Source organism: Petaurus breviceps, unplaced genomic scaffold (genome assembly GCF_028583685.1).
Source record: "Petaurus breviceps papuanus isolate PSGF00001 unplaced genomic scaffold, PetGlider_PUasm1.0 99, whole genome shotgun sequence".
Lineage (NCBI taxonomy): Eukaryota > Metazoa > Chordata > Mammalia > Diprotodontia > Petauridae > Petaurus > Petaurus breviceps.
The window spans coordinates 1,213,460-1,233,053 of NW_027187465.1; the positions used below are offsets into that span (position 1 = coordinate 1,213,460).

Sequence of the window (19,594 nt, forward strand, 5' to 3'; positions counted from 1 at the left end):
AGACACCTGGAGGTAGGAGCCAGAGGCCAGTGCAGGGGTGGGAAGTGCTCAGGAAGAGCTTTAAAAGCCAGACAGCAGACTGTGTGCTTGTCCTTGGAGATTATTGAATCACACTTAGTAAATGCTGTATTTTGAATGATGTCATGTTGACTGTACTAGAAGAGCTCAGCCTTGTTCTGCTGACCCCAGGTGGAGAGACAGGCTCTGGTTCAACAAGGAGTTTCCTGATGCCTGGAGCCATCCTAAAGGTGCACGCCTTGTTTTATGGACTGCCTCCCCCTCCGCTTCACTGGGGTCTGCAGGTGCTGCTTCCGTGAAGCTTGGTCCCAAGTCTGAAAGGTCTCATCCCACTCCTGACCTGAACCTTGAGACCCTCCCACAACCTTCCCAACAAGCAGCTCCACTGCATTCCTTGGGAGAGCGCCCCTCTGGGGTCAGGGACCTGACCACTGAGAGACTCAAGTGGTGTTCTTACCAATGTGATGAATAAACCAACTCACTCAGGAGCCCCAAGTCAGAGGTGAGGCTGAAGCCTCAATAGGAACAAGGAGTGAGGCAGCTTCCCTCTGTGAAGGGCGATGGGGACCAATATTTAGCCCCGTCATAGACTCTGACTTGGGGTTCTGACAGAGCAATCTCATGGACTGGGGGAGAGAGCAGGCCTGAGGACTCATTCTTTAAAATGGTGGGGCGGCTTCCTCAGATATGGGGCAACACTCCAGAGGGAGCCCAGCTGCCAAGATTTTTCCTTTTCCATTTATCACGGCAATAACTGGGATGGGGAATCTGCTCAGTGACAGCAATGAAGAAAATGGCAACTGCGGTTTTTACGGCACTTTACAACTTAAGTGTTTTCTATATGAAAACTCACACCATCCCTGTGAGGGAGCATAGGAGTTCTTACCTCATTTTACAGAAGAGGAAACTAAGGCTCAGAGAAATGGAGGGACCTGTTCAAAGTCATACAGCCCCAGCCACTTGGGGCTTAGGAGTATCTCTCACCTGGCTGTCCAGCAATGGAAGAGAGCACTAAATAGCAAGCTCCCCATGCCTGGAGGTGTTTCAAATGGGGGTGAGACACCAGTTAGGATCAGAGGATCAGACAACTTTGGAGTTGTAAGGAGGTTTACAGATCATCTATTCCAAGCCTCTCCCTCTACAGACAAGTAAACTGAGGCCCCCAAGAGATTAAGTGACTTATCCAGTCACAAAGATAGCAAGCCCTACCTTTGGCAAAGCTGGGATCTGCATCCAGGCCCTCTGACTCCCAATCTGCAGGCTGCCTCACTTATTTCTTTATAAGTGTAATTATCCATATTTTATAGAAGAGGGACCTAGGGTTCAAGGCCGTGATATCTCATGATATCTTCAGCTTTTCTGAAATGCTATGATTCTCCATCATTGTATTCTTCTCCAAAAGCCCTACATCTTTAGAGAGGAGGAAACAGACAGTTGCTAGACTGTCTCTTTTCCCTCTGTTTTCTTTTCAAAAATAAATTTAATTTACTGATTCCTTTATTTTTATAAAACATTCATTTCTGAAATATATATATCTTTTATCCCAGTAAGCCATTCCTCATAGATTACAAAAGAATAAGGAAAAAAACAACTCGAGAAAACTAACTAGAGCACTGATCATGACAGTGAACCCCAAGTTTGTCCTTACACTGCTAATGTCACACACTCCATAAATGTTTCTTAACTGATTGAAAGTACATGTAATGCTCTATATGCATAGTCCTCCATCTTCAGTCAAGGGGAAGGGGCAGTCCCTCATTTCCTTTCTGGGGCCAACCTTGGTCCAAATGATGAGAAAGTATTTCTTTTTTTGCCCTTTTCCATGTGTATTAATTACTACAGTCTTTGTCCTGGTTCTACTGACTTCACTCTGTATCAACACATGTGAGTTTTTCTAGGCTTCTCTGAATTCTTCAATCAGTGTTTCTTATGGTACAGTAATTCTCCATTTCATTCACGCACCACAATTTACTTCACCATTCTCCAGTGCATGGGCACTGGCTCTGTCTCCAGCTCTTGGTTACCATAAAAAGAGCTGGTACGAACATCTGGCTGTACAGAGTGAGCTATGAGGTCTCAGGGTCAAAGGATGTGGACATTTCCTCTCTTAGCATAACTCCTAACTGCTTTCTAGAATGGTATCAATGGTATCAATTCCCAGCTTAATCAGGAACTGTCTTTTGTAGTGATTGTCATCTTTGCCAATTTGCTGGGTATGAGGTAAAAACCAAGAGTTGTTCTGATTTCTATTGATCTTATCATTAACAACTTGGAATAGTCACTTATCCATTAGCAAATGACTCTTGGCCTTGGATCTTTGTTTTAATTTCTTATGTCACTGGGATATGAGACCATTATCTGAGGTGAAAGATTTTTCTTTCCTAGTTTCACTTCTTGTTCTAGCAGGTGCTTTGATTTTATTCCTGCAACTGAAATAACCCATTTTATTTTTTGAGATCTCTTCTATTCCTTGCTTTACTATGAATTCTCCCCTGCATCCTCGTCTCATTTTTTATAGCATGACCTTTCATATTCAGATGTTTCTATTTTGAGCTTACAATGGCATATGAGATAAGATTGCTTTAAATCTAATTTTGACACAGCCGTTTTCCGTTTTTACCATCAGCTCTTGCTGCACGGGGAGTTCTTCCTCAAATAAGCTGTGTTCTTCCATTTACACCAGTCTAGTGAGATGTATTGCTTCTGATTCCTGCTTACTAGTCTGTGCCATTGATTTGACTTTAAACATGTTTAGCCAGTACCAAACATTCTTTATATGTTTTTAAAAATAAGTTTTAGTTGGTAACTTTTATTTTTATGTGACATGCATGTCCCAATTTGTTTCTACTTTCTCAATTAAGCAAGATTAACCAACACGTTTCCCAAGCCTGACATTAAATTTAATATTTTATACCCACAGTCCCCCACCTCTACAAAGGCAGAAAGGACCTTTTATATCTCCTCTGGGGCCAAGCTTGGTCATCATAATTTCACAGTGTTCACAGAGACAGTTTCATTGCTGTTGAGTTTTCATTTACATTGTTGCACTGTAAATTTACATTTACACTGTGGCTGCTATCTTCTTGGTTCTGCTGACTCCACACTGTCTCGGTTCATAAGACTTCTCTGTATTCTTCATCCTCACTGTTTTTTGGGGTTTTTTTTTTGCCTTTTTGGAGGGCATTTGGGGTTAAGTAACTTGCCCAAGGTTACACGGCTAGTTTTTTTTGTGTGGGTGTTAAATGTCTGTGGCCGGAACCAAACCCAGGTCCTCCCAACTCTGGGGCCGGCACTTTACTCACTGTGCCACCTAGCTGCCCATCCTCACTGTTTTTGACAGTGTAGTAATATTCCATTATAGATATGTACCAAAATCTGCTTCATCTTTCCCCAACTGAAGAACATCTGATTTCTTTCTAGTTCTTTGCTTCTATGAATTTGACAGTAAACATATTTCAGGGTATATGAAGTTTTTCTTTTTATTGCTTCCCTCCTTGGGGTATATGCTTAATAATAGTATAGTGTGTCTGTGGGTCAAAAGTAACATGCTAGTCACTTTGTTTTTTAGCAAATTCCAAATTTCTCCCAGAATGGCTGAACCAATTCACAATAGCACCCACAGTCCATTCATTGCTATGCCTGGTTTACCACAAGCCCTCCAAAAGATGATACCCATCCTTTGTCACCTCTGCTCATCTCTATGGCTTTGATGTGAACACCTTCATAATAACATCTGAACTATGCAACTGATACTCCCAATGAGTCCTTTCCCCACTCTCATCATCTTCCTTGAGTTTCTAGATCTTCTGTTGCCACAAATGAATTGCTTTATTTTGTCTGGCTCTATAAAGTATGTGCCTCCCCTGCAACTGTTAGGTGTGACACTGAACCTGTAAATCAATGTAGGTAAAAATCATATGTTTTATACTGCTGTGGCTCAACCATGAGTAACAATGATTCCAGCCTTCCTCTCATTCTTTAGTAAGTGTTCTGTGAATTTTATTTCTATAGGTCTTGGATGTGTTTTAGAAGACCAAGTGCCAGCAGATGATGAATGTATCCTGTAGTTACTTCCAATGGGATTTTTCTTTCTATTACTTTCTCCTGAATTTCATTATTGCTATAAAGAAATACTGATGATATTTTGGGGATTCACTTTGTATTCAGCTCCTTAATTGAAGCTGTGGCCTCAATTAGGGCTTTCCCCCAAATTTCTGGGGTTTTCCAAGTAAATGATCATGTCATTTGTTAACATATTGTTTCCTCTTTGCCAATGTCTATGCCTTTAATTTCTTGCTCTTGTCTTACTATTGATCTCAATGGCATTTCCAGAACTATGTGAAATAATAGTAGGAAAATGGGTTCTCTTTTATTTACTCATGTGCTTACTGAGAAAGCTTCCATGTTTCCCCATTACAAGTAATGCTAGCTTTTGTGTATATGTCTATCTCTCTCTGTATATTATATATTTAAAAAATGACCCTTCTATGCCTGTTTTTGTAGGGCTTAAAGCAAAAATGAGTTTTATACTTTTGTTAAAGGATTTTTCTTTATTTAGTAATTAACCATGTGATTTTAGCTGCTTTTGTTTTTCATATCATTAATGTTTATGATTTTTCTAATGCTGACCCACCCTCCTATTTATGGGACAAACCGAACTCAGTCATAATGACTATATTTCTAAAGATGCTGCTATTGTCTTTTTGCTAGACCTTATTTAAAAGTTATGCATCAAAACTGGTTATATTGGGTTATCATCCTTTTTTCTCTGCAATTTTTTTGAGTATAACAAAGGTTCCTTTTGAAATATGAGTTGACCTTCTAGTAGAATGTAATCTCTTTGAGGACAGGGACTGTCTCACTTTTTTGTTTATAATCCTCCTATATAGCCCAGTGTCTGGCATATAGCAGGTGCTTAATAAATACCCAATGTCCAAATGTCTGACAGATAGTCACTGAATTTTCACCTAGCAGTAACAATTCTGTGAAAGAGAATTTTTATTACAACATACCCACCAAGTGACCTTTGACTTGAAGATCTCATTGATGGGCAGTCTGCCATGTCCATTTCACTCCTGAATACCTTGACCTGTGAGGGTTTTTTCCCTTCATTTGCTTCTCTGTCATGTCTACCCATTGCTCCTACTTCTGCCTCTCAGCCAAGCAGAACAGGGTGGGGGGGGGAAAGAGAATCCCTCCTCCAGGTGACAGCCCTGAGCATGATTACAGACTGCTGTAGGCCAGCATCCCTTTAAGAGCTCTCTTATGGAGGCTGGATATTCTCAGGTCCCTCTACCAGTCCTCACGTGGCATGAACCTAACCAAGCCCTTCACCAATCTGGTTTGCCCTCCTCTGAATATTCTCTACTTACTAAGGTGGCCTTGAGACCTGTGCCCAACACTCCAGGTGGTGCATGACCGAGCAGCAGCGCCAGCACAAGAGTGCTGCCCCTCTGCTGTCGCCTCAGATTGCCACACTATGGCCTCACATGCAGTGTGCAGTCCACTAAAGGCACTAACTTCTTTTCAGAACAGCTGCTCTCTGGCCATCCATCCTTGTGATTGTGAAGCTGATTTTTTTTTCAACCAATTGCAATACTTCAAGTGTAGGCTCATCTATATTCAGTTCCAGCAGGTTGGACTTGGCTCAGTGTTCAAACATGTCAAGCTCTTTTTGAACCCTGCTTCTTATCCAGTATGTTGGCCAATTCTCCCCACTTTGCTTCATTTGCAGGCTTGATAAGGATGTCATCTATAGGTCACTGATAAATATGTTAAGCAGCACAGGGCCACCCCAGCCATCCAGGCTGACATCAAACCACCATTCACAACATCTCCTTGGCCTGGCCATTCCATCCATTTAGATGCCATCATCTTGTTCAAATGCCTACAGCTTTTCCATAAACATTGCAGAGAGACTTTCTCAAATGCTCTACTAAAATCTTGGTAAACTGTCTAACACTGCCCTCATCTGCCAATGTGCTGTCAAAATGGGAAATAAGGTGAGTCTGCATGACCTATGCTTGATAAAGCCTCTATCACTACTGCAGCTGCTGCATCCTGGACTGCTGCCAGTGGTCTTGACTTCTGTCTTGCCACTGATGACTGTGCAACTCTGCTTCACTTAAACCAAATTCCCATGCACGTCAAGACATGATGTCATTGTCTCTCTTTGGAAATGAGGGACGAACACCACTAACACAACATCCTACAGTTCTGGCAGGGATCCAGGTCCGGATCACTGACGCCCTCTTCTCTGTCCACTAACAGCCGCGGCTCAGTCGCCATATCTGCCAGTTCTTTAAACACCTGAATAGATAGTTATTCTGGCCCAGGTGACCTGAACTCACCAAAGGCAGGCAGGTGCTTTCTTACCAGCACCTTATTTATCTTGGTATATTAACTTCATATGAGTTATTTTTACTTGAACATTTCAAGTCAAAAAGATCATTCTCTTTGGGGAGAAAACAAGCCTGTGTGAATGCAGAACTTTGCCTTCCCTCCCTCCCTTCTCCCATTTATAGTCTTTCTTCCCAGCAGGCTTCCTCGCCACCATGGTTTTTTCTCTTTGGCTCTTCTTACCTGCTGTAGCTCCTCTCTGATCCAGCCTTTCCGCCATGATCATGAAAGGACTGGGCCATGCTTTTATGTTGATTATTCAATACCTGTACATGTGCTTCCACATCTTTTAAAAAGCTAAGTGGCTTCATGAGTTCCCTGTACACCTCTTCTCTGTCTTTGTGGATAACTCCTTTTCTAGGTCATTGGAATTGTTTCTTTTTGTGTCTTTGGAAGTTCTTTGTGTGGAAAATTGTCCACCCTTCCTGGGCTGACCTTCCCTTAGATTTTAGTTCATGGGATCCTACCTATCCTCTCTCTGGAATCGGTTCTCCCCAAACATTCCTAACTTTCCTGCCCTTGTGTATCACAGATGTCAAGGTGGAGGGGTCACTTCCTCCAAAAGGTCCCACCATTCCTACCCCAACAAATCTCTTGCCCTTGGTGGTGAAAGTCCTGTCCAGAGTAGAAAGTCCTTCAGTTAGCTCCTCCACTTTTCGAAGGATGAAAAGACCATCAAGGCAAGTCAATAAATTGTTTGCTCCTTGGCTCTGGTGTGTGACTCACTGAAAGTCCCTCATTACTGCTAAATACTATGTTTTTTTGTCTGTTCCTGAACTCCTATGGCCCCTCCCTGCTCAGGTGACCCGCAGTATATGGCACACTGACAAATATCACTGCATTTTTGCCTCCCATTATGTTCACTCAAGTGCTTGTAACATGCCTCTCTCCTCTGGTTTCTAGATTTGCCCAAGTGAGCATATTATCTGCATAAATAATATGACTGTTTCGTCCCCTTTACCCAGCCTTGCTCCGTCAAGATGAGCTTGGATGACCCCACCCTCAGTGCTGGGAGAACAAGTCAGGGTCAGGACTGAATGAGAAGCAGTATGGTGCGGCTGAAGTCCACCGCACACACCAACTGGATAACCCTGTCAAGCCACTTGTCTCTGAAGCCTTAGTTTCCTCATCTATAAAATGGCCCCAGTATTTGCAGCCCAGGCCTCCCAGAAGTAGGGTGGGAAGGGCCAGCCGTCAGGCCCTGTGGTACCAGGAGCACTGTGATCGTCCTTATGGCACAGGCCCCTGCGTGCGCACCCCCGGCCGCCCTGCCTGGGCCCCGCTCACGTACAGGCATGGGGATCTTAGACAGCTCTTTGCCGATACAGTTCTTCATTATGCTCCAGAGGTTAATGTTATAGTTCGGTTTGTCAGGGATGCGCGTCCTCCTCTTGACTCTGGGTGGGAGGCCCAGGATGCGCGTTGCGCTCCCAAACACCTGCCGAAGAATCACAAGGAGGAGCTGGGGACCAGGGCCTCAGCCTGGCCAAGGAGGCAGGAAGAAAACCCCGGGAAAAGGTTCTCCTTTTGGTGGTTCTGGCTCAGGCAGCCCGGGACTACAGGGCCCTGCCTCCCTCAGACATCGAGGCTCACTCCCTGCAGCTTCTAGCTGCCTTCTGAGGAGGCGGAGCTCTAGGCCCATGGCAGAGGCACCTCCTCTCCCTTTCCCAGATGGAAGCATCATGATTTGGAAAAGATCCCAGTGAAAACTCAAGAGAGCAAAGTGTTGATTTCTGTCTTCTGGACCTAGCCCACAGACCTCCTGAGGTCTCCCTCATCTGCTTCCCCATCCCTGGGAGCCCACCCTCTCTGGTCCAGGTTACTCACATGGTCCTCTGCATTCCAGTCATCCACTGGGCCTGCCTCATTCCCACCTTCAGCAGATCTGTAGAAAACACAAAGGTCAGGTGGTATTTATAGGACCTACCTCTGCAGTCCAAAAGAATGGCTCCCCCAAACTGGGCTATCTTCAGGCACCCCAGGTGATTAACCAGGTAATTTTCCCATTGAGCCCCTCTAAGAAAGGCCTTCCCCGATGTCTCCTGAGGGTCTGGAGGAAACTCCTGGGCTTGTTGGGGGTGGTGGTGCTGGTTATAGCTGTTGTCCAGGGGCCAGTCTTACTATGATGAACACAAAGGCTCATCCCATTGGGCGGGAAGGAGGTGACCACCAGGGTCCTTTCCACCCTTTACTTTATGGTCCTAGGACCCCTGAATCCCACCTGTATGAAGAGACAGAGGAGCTCTAATCTGTCTTGGTGAGGGAGTGCCCCCCACCACCAGAAGGCAGTGATTAAGTGTGTAAGCAGAATGATCACCATTTTGCAGGTGAGCCTTCGCTGCCCCAGGACACATGCAGCCCCTTCTGACTCTGCTCCCTCCTGGATGGGTGACGGGCTGGACCAGATGATTTTTCAAGAGCAAACGCAGTGCCATGGCTACGCATCTCTTCCCTCTGCTCCAGACTTCCTGACTGCTCTTGGTGGGGCCACCATTTTCTCAGAACCACAGTGAACTCTTCTGTCTCCCTTAATCGCCACATCCAATCACTTCACCAAGACTTGTTGAGTCTCTGTCCCTCACAGCTGCCCCCTTGAGGCTGCCCCTTCCTCTCTTTGTCCAGGCCCTCCCCTGCTCCCTCCTTCGGGCCCCCAGGGCACCAGGCTGGCATTGCGCTAAAGGCTTCCCTGGCTGGCTCCAAGCTGATTTTCCCACTCTCCTTCCCATCCCTTCTGATCACATGCTCCCTGATATAGTGAATCTAGCCTAATGGTAATGAGCACACTTATGTGGTGCTTGAAGGCTGGCAAAGCCCTTTGATCCTCACAAGACCCCTGGGAGGTGGGTGCTGTCATCACCATCCCCATTTTACAGATGAGGAAACTGAGTCAGGCAGAAGTGAAATGACTGCTGAGTGTCTGAGGTGGGGTTCCCAATATGAGCTCCAGGGCTCTCTACCCACTGGGCCACCCAGTCACTGCGTGGCCCCGCCTCTCTGTCTCTCCCCATGAGGCCTGGCTCAGTGCCCCCGGCTCCAGACCAAGCCCTCTCTGCCTGGCATTCACGTCCTATCCCACTCCAACCCTTGGCCTTTGGGAACACAAGCTCCTGGAGGCTAGGACCCAAGCCACTTTTATTTCTGCATTCCCACACAGTAGGAGCATAATCAATGCTTTCTGAAGCTTGTCTTGTGTGGGAAGAGGTGAAAAAGTGCTTCTCCTCTTGTCAGAAGCGGGGACACAGGCACCTAATTCTGCACGTGATGCTGGCCTCGCTTGAGCAGATGCTAGTTTTGCTGGAATGCTTTTCCCTTCTCTTTTCTATTCTTGTCATGAGGGAGACTCATTGAAAGGAGGGAGAAAAGGAATGTAAAACAAAAAAAAGCAATACCCTCTAAATAAGATAAGCCCTCGATGGATTAGAATCTGCTTTCCAGCTCTAAAGCCTGTAACTCTACTGCCCATTCTCTGTATGGAGGTCCTCATTCTCATTTGTTAAATGGGGAAACTGAGGCCCACAGAGGTCAGCTGACCTGCCCAGAGCCACGAAGCTCATGGAGGATTCGGGACTCAAACCCAAGTCCTTTAGATTCCAGGCACTCTTGTCATTTTGTCCCCCAGACTTTTGGTGATGGTGATGGGGCTGGGAAAGATACAGGCCACTGCCTGTAGCTGTCAGAAACAGCCCTGGGGACAAGACTTTGGTCAGATCTCTTAACTGACTGAGAGTGAGCCACAAACAGTGATTGATGGGCCTTCTCTCTCCCCTCCTTCAAGATGCAAGGTATGAAAATTAAAATGCATACCAAGACTGAAGGTGGATAGGACACTGAAATTAAGTGGTACAAGAGTGTGGTTAGTGAAAACCCCAGTGGTTTGGGAGATAGGAGACCTGAGTGTGAATGTCACCAGCTTTGGGACTTCCTTTGAGCCTCAGTTTCCCTATTTGCAGATGGGGACAATACTTACAGCCTTTTTTTTTTTTTCACTGAGCATAATAAAGTGCTTTGTCAGACTTCAAGGGCTCCTGAGAAGTGAATGATAAAAGCACACCTGGCATTGGGCTGGGTCATACAATCGTGCTCTAGACTCGTGCCCCCAATTAGTCATATACGTGACTTTAAGGTGCCGGTGAAAAGCAGCAATACGGTGTCAAAAGCATACCCCCAAGCCACCCCCTATTTCCTGGTTGTGTGCCAGACCCAAGGTGGAGCACTTCTGGGGAGGATGGACATGGGCCTGTGGAGGGAGCCTCACTCCAGTATGAGAAGAGGATTCCCTGAGATCCCAAGGCCAGTCTGGCCTACCTTGTTCTATTGTGGCAAATTTGCGAAAGAAATTTCTTCCTTATGTGGAACTGAAATCTGACCTGTCCGTCCCACGTGTCTTCTCTGGGTCCAAGAAGAATTTCTTCAGTCTCCCTTTCCCATGACAGACTTCCAGGTCTTTGAAATCAGCTCATCTACTTCTCAAGGCCTTCTCTAGGACAAACCTTTCCAGGCCTACAACCCGCCCCAGCAAACAGTAGACAGGTGCTGGGAGGCAAGGTTAAAAAGGGCCCAGGGTCTGTCTCTAAGAACCTTCTGCTCTATTGCACAGAGAAGCCGGTGGGATGGAGAGAGTGCTGCTCCTGGAGTCAGGAAGATCCCAATTCTAATCCTGCCTCAGACACTGACTAGCTGGGTAATTATCAGCATCATCATGGGGGGCTGACAGTGGCTATTTTAAACACAGAATACACAGGCCCCTTTGGGTCACAGGAGCCCTGCCCGGAGGAGGCTGAGACGAGGGCCCCTGAGTGGACAGACCTGGGTGGGCATCAGATCACTGCATATCAAGCTGGAAGAGACCTCAGACATCTAGCTTAACCTATCTGGGCTACAGCAGAAAGCAGGGGAGCCCAGTGAGGTGAAGGGATGTGCCCAACGACACACTCATAGCCAGGCCTCCTGAACTAAAACTGGGTACTTTTCCCTACCCACGCCACCATGTTCTTGGGTTCCAGTTGTGACCTCCCAGGGGCAGTGATGGTCAGGCAGGCAGGCTTCATGGATCTGCATGGGAAGGATGGGAAAGATCTCCAGAGGTGGAGATAGAGGCATGAGGATGGCCTTCTCTAACGTCCTTGGGTCCTCTGGACTTTCATCCTCTCCTTGAGCTAGACCTCGGACCTTAGAATGAAGAGTCTGGAAGACTCAAGCTAGAGGGAGCTCCTGGGCCACCAGAGTGTTTGTGGTTTAGCAGTGTCCCTCCCCCAATCTCAATATCATTTTAAACAGCAAGAAACTCAATGCTGATGCCGAGAAGGTACTTTACATAGCAGTCAATGGCATGGCCAGGACCACAAGGGGCAGGGTCATGCTTTGTCCACATTTATTGGCCATCCCTATAAGAACCCAGAACCTTTGGGGCCTCTGAGGTACCTGATACATGTTCCCTGGGCAGATCAGTGCAATGTGGCCTGGGTGGGCCAAGGCAATGAGTGCAAAGACATACCTGTTGTCTTTAGGGTCTGTGATTACTGTGATGAAAGATGAATCTTCCATGGCGTCAAAATACTCTGTATCCTCATCTTCATCACTGACGTCCCCTTTGACCCCTAGGAAAATGCTTCAGGTTATCCCCATGGCCACCAGTCAGTCTACAGGTTTCCTATGTAACCATACAGCTTCCTGCCATGTGGACAGGGCCTAGATGTGCTCAATGCTCCAAAAGGCTTCTTCCTAATGCACTAGTATAACCTGGGGGGGGGGCTGTGCCTATGGTGCCCCCTCCATTCCCACAATAACAATGATGAAAAATCCCATCCCAGCCTACAGCTCTCCTTCCCATGGTTCCTTAACCTTCTCAGACTGTCAGTGGATTCTGCTAATTAGAGAAAGGCAACCTGGGGCTGTATGATTCTAGGGGAGTCTCCTCTCCTCCTGGGCTCTGTCAGTTTTTTCATCTATGAAAAGAGGGGGTTGGAACAGCTCCTGATCCCTCTGACAGTATGAGATTCAGTTCAACATTTCCTGCTTCTTTCCTTTTTTTCTTTAAAAAGCTCGTTTTCCCACATTCTCCACGGAGGAACCCAAGGTTGGAGGACCATTTGGAGAGCCCTGGAGCCAGCAGGAAGCTCACAGGATGGAATGCAGAGGCCAGGGGCTAGTCCCTCCAATCAGGTGCCTTTCTCCAGGCCCAGGGGTGGCTCCAGCCAGCAATGTGTCCAAGATGCTCCTCCTGGCTTTCAGTAGCTGGCCTTAGCACCCCAGGCTCTGTCCTCCCTGGCCCATTGTGGATTGCTCTATCGGTACCCATGTTACCTGCTCCCACCTGATCCTAGCCTGCCTGCTTGGTTTGCTCGGCCTCCAAAACATATGCTCTCCTGTAGTAGGCTGCTCTGCTGAACACCAAGAGGGCTAGGTCTTGGTTTAAATTCCAGTTCCTTCACAGCCATGGGGGCTGAGGCGAGCCACCCTAATCTGTCTGGGTGCTGGGGGCCTCTTCCAGTTCAAGGGAGTCAAGGATTTACTGAGACTGAAGGGACTGGGAATTTCCCTAATAACTCTCCCTGTGTGGGCCCTGGAAGCCCCTGGAGTCCAGAAGCCTGATTTTCATTAGCTGCTCCTTGTCTCTCTAAGTGCCGACCTGAACAGGCTCTAGAAAGTCAGAGGCAAAGAAGAAAGCTGCACTGAACCTCTAGGGATTCTCTGTCTAAGCTGTTGGTAGGGCTTTTGCTAGGCAAGTTATTTGAAAGACTGTTGTCTTTTTCTTGGAATATTTGACCTCTCTCATTCCTATTCCTAGAGGCCTTTTTCTAACCTTGACCACAACTTGTGAGATCAGTCCTCTTTGATGGAACCAAGGACAGTGACCCACAGTTCTCAGCCTGAGCCTCATTTCCACTGTCCACTTCTAGCGCATGACAATTTCTCCAAAAATCTCTTGGTGATCATGTAGATAATTTTCTTAGCAACTTGGGTAGATTTGGAGAAACAAGACATGTTTCTTCTCCCCTTGGATCACTGTCTCTGTCTTGTCTGTACCATTTCCCACAGGCATCTCTAACTCAAGTCTAAAACTGAACATTACCTTTCCTTCCAAAGTTCCCTAGGGCTGCCAAAGATGCCACCATCTTCCCACTTGCCCAGGTCCACCACTTGGATTCCTCCCTCACACTCCCCATGTATCCATTCCACTGCCAAACCATGTCATTTCTCCCTTCACAACGTATTTCCTATACAAATGCTCCCAGCCACTCTCCCAATTCAGGCCTTTATCGCCTCTTCCCTAGAATATTACAACCACCTCTGCATATCAATAATCCTCCCTTCAGCTGCCAAGGTGATTTTAAAGTGAACCTGTCCCCAGGGGCTCCCTGTGACCTCCAGGATCGCCCACAAAGTCCAATGGCATTTTTAAAGCCCTTTTGACCTCTCCTGCCTTCTTATCTTTTGCTCGCTTCCCCACATCTGAGGAGCCACATACACAGGCCTCCTGGATGTTCCTCAAGTACAGCTCTCTGGCTCTCATGTGTGTCCCTTCACGCAGGATTTCTCCCCTTCCTGGTCTTCCTCCTTACTGACACCCTCTCAGTTCTCCTGGCTTCCTGGAAGCCATTTCCAATCCAACCTCCTGCAGGAGGCCTTTCCATCCATTCTCTCTCCTGTGTGGCCCTGGTAACGGGCACACTGTCTCTGTCATTAGCCTGGGAGCTCCCTGAGGCTGGGCACTGGGATTTTGCCTTTCTTGGGCTCCCCAGTACCTGTCACACAGTTAAGTACTTGATAACTGTTGATGGACTGCCTTTTCTCTTAGATCTTAGAGATCTTAGATGATCTCTGAGATCATCTCCAATTTATCTTGTCTGTCTGTCCACCTCTCTATATCTTGTTTGTACATCATTGTGGTTGTTCAGTCGTTTTTTAGTTGTGTCCAACTCTTTGTGACCTCACTTGGGGTTTTCTTGCCAAAGATACTAGAGTGGCTTGCTGTTTCCTTTTCCAACTTATTTTGCAGCTAGGGAAACTGAAGTAAACAGGGTGAAGTGACTTGCCCAGAGTGACACAACTATTTAGTGTCTGGGGCCAGATCTGAACACAAGTCTTCCTGATACCAAGTCCAGTACTCTATCCACTACAGCACAAAGCTGCCCTTTGTACATAGCTGTTGGCATGTTTTCTGCCTAATTAGAACCTGCTATGCATGTGCCAAGTACTGTGTTTATTGTTGAGGTGCAAAGAAAGGGAAAAGAGGTCTCTACCCTCAAGGAGCTCACAGTCTAATCTTGACACAGTGTTGGGCACAAGGCAGGTACTTAATGGATATTTAGGAACTGGGTGGTACAGTGGATAAGAGTGTTGGCCCTGGAGTCAGGAATACCTGAGTTCGAATCTGGTGTTATATACTTACTAACTGTGTGATCCTGGACAAGTCATTTAACCTGTTCACCTCAGTCTCACCTTCCAGGGTGGCTGTGAAGATCCAAAAAGCTAATTGTCAAGTGCTTAGCCTCTTACCCATGTCCCTTAGCCGCGCACTTGGACAATGGACTTCTCGCCATCTACCTCCAGACTGGGCATTTTCTCTGGTTGTCTCCATCCCTCCCCACTTCTCTCATTTCTTTCATGATGACAAAGCTCAAATCCCACCTTTTGCAAGAGGGCTTTCCTGCCCCCCCCACCCCCCACCACATCTCACATGTCCATGGTCCTGTGCCCTCCTGCTTAACCCTACCCGGGCACCTCTGGGCACTTCATAAATGCTTATTATTGGCTGGGTTGGGCTCCTGGGGAAGGTTTCTAGTCAACAAGATTCATTTGGAGAAACAAAAGGTCAAGATTATCAAGGGAATTAGTGGAAAAAAAAATTGGGGCCTAGTAGTATCAGTTCTCAAACTACACTACAAAGTCACAATTGTCAAGACAATTTGGTACTAGGTAAGATAGAGAAAATTTAATTAGTATGACAGTTTAGGTACGTGATATACAGAAACAAATGAGAACAGCAGTCTAGAGTTTGATTAATCCAAAGATTGCAGGTACTGGGGCAAGAACTTACTTGATTCAACAAAAATTGTTGGGACAAGTGGAAAGTAATCTGACAAAAACTAGGTAAAGCTCAACATATCACACTGTATTTGAAGATAAACTACAAATAGGTGTATGATTTCAATATAAAGGGAGACATCATAAACAAATTAGAAGAGCATGGAATGGAAGGTGTTATCTGTCAGGTCTATAGATAGGGGGAGAATTCCTGACCAAACAAGAGAAAGAGAGGAAATAAAATGGACAATTCTGATAATATAAAAATTAGAAAAGTTTTTGGAAAAAAACAAAACCAGTGCAGCTAAAATAAACAGACAGAAGCAAGAGATTGAAGATAAAAAATCTTTGCAGCATGTTTCTCTGACAAAGTTCTCATTTTGAAAATATAGAGGGAGTTGATTCAGGTGGCAAAGTGAATAGAGCACAGAGCCTGGAGTCAGGAGGACCTGAGTTCAAATCTGGCCTCAGACACTTAACGCTTACTAGCCACGTAACCTTGGGCAAGTCACTTAACCCCAATTGCTGGGCTTTCCCCCCTAAAAAGAAAAAAAAGAAAGTAATTTCCCAACTGCTAAATAGTCAAAGCATATGAATAGGCAGATTTTAGAAGAAAAATATCCAAAGTATCAATAGTCATACAAAAATATGCTCTAATTAATAATTATAAAAATGCAAATTAAAACAACATTGAGGTACCGCTTCACAACCACAGGATCAATGCAGTTGACGATGAAAAAAAAGAAAATGACAAATGCTGGAGGGACTATGAGAAAACAGGCACACTATGAATGCACTACTGATGGAGCTGTGAATAGGCCCAGTCATTCTGGAAAGCAATGCAGAACTATGCCCCCGAAACTACTAAACTGTGCATGCCCTTTGATTCACAGATACCACCTACTAGGTCTGTACTACAAAGGGATCAAAGAAAGAAGGAATGGACCTATATGTACAAAAATATTTATAGTCACTCTTTTTTTTTGTGGTGGCAAAGAATTGATGATGTCCATCAACTAAGGAATGTCTAAACAAATTTGGGTATATAAATATGATGGAATACTATTGTGCCATAAGAAATTAGCAAGGGCATGGTTTCAGAAAAATCTGGAAAGATTTGCTTGAACTGATACAGAGGGACACGAATAGAACCAGAAGAATAACGTATAGTAATGTGGTAAAGGCAAACAACTGAAAGACTTAGCAACTCTGACCAACACAATGACTGACCACAATTCCAAAGGACTCATGATGAAACAGGCTGCCCATCTCCAGACAGAGCTGGTGTACTCAGAGGGGAGACTAAAACATATCTTCTTTTCTTTTTTTAGGGGTGGGGAGTCACGGATAACAAATTTGTTTTGATTAACTATACTTGCTTGACTATATTTGTAATTGGCTTTGTTTTCTTTGTATTCTCAATAGACAGGTTTTGGGGATGGGAAGAAGAAAAATCATAACTGACAAAGAAAATAAAATTGAATTAAAAAAGAAAAAGATACTGAAAATGAAATTTAAAAAAAAACCTAAGGAACAAAAAACAAGTTGAGGAGAAGAGGAAGAGAGATTTTACTTGACTAACAAGAGGGAAAAAGGGGAAAAATTAAATAACTAGATAAAAGTAAGAAAGACAAAGGATTTAATGAGTTTTTAAAAAAAAAACTCTTAAAACTAAGGAAAGGGGCAGCAAATGACAGGGAAGTAGGCCCTTGACAATGAGGGGAAGAAAGCTGGTGGGGCAGGGTTGCCTTAAATAAAGTTAAGCTAAGATAACTGAAGAGACATAATACAGTGTTTAATAACAGCTTAAAAAGCTAGCATCTAGATAGAGCCTGTCATGTGCTAGACACGGCACTAAATGCTTTAGAATTATTATCTTCTTTGAGCCTCACAACAAGCTGGGGAGGTAGGTGCTATTATTATCTATATTTACAACTGAGGAAACTCAGGCAAAGAGAGATTAACTGACTTGCCCAGCTAGTAAATGTCTAACGGGGAATTTGAACTCAGGTTTTCCTGACTCCAGGACCAAAGATCTACCCAAGGCACTACCTAGCTAATGAGGTGCTGAAGCAAAAAATCTAGGTCTTTATAACTTCCATCTTTACAAGTGAATTCTACCCTTTGGAGACACGCTGAGGAAACCATTCCTGTAAAGACATCCATCCTATGGGATATTAGACCATCCCTCAGTTTCTCCTCTTGGAAATATCTTACTTCCTTAGATTGTTCCTTCTTCCACATGACTGCCAGTCCTCTCACAAGTCTGGCCATCTTCCTTGGGACCAACTGTAACCTGTCAAGGTCCCTCCTAATAAGCTGCCCCCAGAATTCATCTTGAAAAGCTTAGGGGAGAAGCAGTTTGTTCAGACTAGCATTCCTAGAGACTGATGATAAAGCCTGGGTAGGAAAGGGAAGAGCTCAGAGCACATGGAGAATTTCCATCACTGTTGCCAATTGAAGGGAAGGGCTTTTGAAGTAAAGGTTTGAAAGTAAAGTTGGAAGGTAAACATGTGGTTAAGAAGACTATCTACAACTGGGATTTGGCTTTTGAGGTCACACTTTACAGTCTAGAAATGATGGTCTTGTGACCAGGCATGGAGTCTACCTCAAAAGGGATGGCAAAAACAGATTTGTGAGGAGATTGCAAATCTAACCAAAAAGGCTTTAAACTGAAAGGTGATGGGGGAAGAAACTTCCAAGTTGGATCTTACTGAGAGGAGCTACACCATAGGGGATGTTTATTTATAGAAGACAAAATCCAAGAAAAGTTCAGCAATAAAACACCTGGTCTCAGACAAAGTCCACACTCAAATGCACAAAGTATGAGTAAAAAATGAGGTGAATTAGATATCCTGATGTCAAGAGGTAAATCAGACCTCAGAGGATCACAGAGGCAGCTACCTCATGACTGGAAGGTGACTCTGGGAAGCTAGAGAGAGTATGTTATAGATCTGTGATCTGGTCGGTATGAGAATTCCCTCCATCAACGCACATCACAATCTATAGACAATTTAGTCAGAGATTTTGGAGATCAGCTGGGTGTCAGAAAGGTTAAGTGCCTGTCCCATGACCACACAGCTAAAGGGGAAGTTGAGTAAAGCAGGTATATGAAGAAATCTAGGAACCTGAGGTAGGGGAAAATGGCATAAAATGGGTGAAGATTAATAGAGAGAAACAGAAGTAATCTTGTAATGAATGTATGTATACTACAGACCATTAGGCAGAAGGGAGAAACTGGTGAGTTTGGGTAAAAGCTTACAAATTTGCTGTGGAGGCATGACAGAAGAGTATCAGGGGACTTCAGTTACCTAGAACTCTCTTTTTGCCAAAAGAAGAACAGCTGATACATTTCTAGAGATTTCATGCTTTAAAAAGTAGAAGGAGCAGTCAGGGAAAATGTTATTTCTGGATATGAATTTGACTAATTGTGGAAGAAGTGATTCTATAAGTTTATCATTCTCAGTGTCTTGAGTGTATTAATGTACAATTTTTACATTTGAAAGTTAGTTATAAATGTGGAAAGAAATGATACGATGGTATGGGCACAGCAAAGGTCCCAGAAGAAATTAAATAACAAACACTCTCCAATCAATACCGATCTAGTAAAAGCAGAGTCTGCCATCAGAAGGCACTGCGAACCAAGGGTTAAGATATACGTGAAGATAAATATGTCATCAGTGCCATGGGGATACCCTCCTAACAGTGCTCAGTTTCCCTGCACAACTGTGATGCTGCAGCCAGGTGCTAAGTTTGTCAGAGGTCGCCTTTCATAAACTGAAGGCAGCAGTAGCATTAGAGGGAGAATCAGAGAATTTTGAAAAGGGACTTTGGGAGGATGGAAAGTCCCCCTTGTTTCAAACAACCCTGTCATCCACAATACCCCCACCAAGTGGTCATCCGACCTCTACCGGAGCACTCAGACATCAGCCATCTCCCTGTCTTCCCAGGCAGGTCATTTTGTGGACAGGTGGCTCAATATCAAAGGGATTCTTTTTGCCCTAGCAGTGTTTCCCCTCCCTCTCAACTCCACCACTCAGGAGCCACTCCTGACAGCACCTCTTAGCTCTCCCCTTCTTGAAATGATTCTGCTGTGTCCTCCACACCCGAGAAGAGTGGAAGCTTGTTGTGGGCAGGGACTATTCTGATT

The 19,594-nt window shown here is 45.0% G+C and overlaps 1 protein-coding gene across 2 annotated transcripts in view; it reads right to left on the bottom strand.

Moving 5' to 3' along the window:
* OSBP2 (oxysterol binding protein 2) overlaps positions 1-19,594 on the bottom strand; it is a 289,724-nt gene that overhangs the window by 21,977 nt on the left and 248,153 nt on the right. For both annotated transcript variants that reach the window (XM_069081851.1, XM_069081852.1), the window contains 3 exons: positions 11,912-12,014; positions 8,245-8,302; positions 7,709-7,855 (listed from right to left, as the gene is read on the bottom strand). In XM_069081851.1, the coding sequence (XP_068937952.1) occupies positions 7,709-7,855; positions 8,245-8,302; positions 11,912-12,014 (308 nt within the window). The remainder of the gene's footprint in view (positions 1-7,708; positions 7,856-8,244; positions 8,303-11,911; positions 12,015-19,594) is intronic.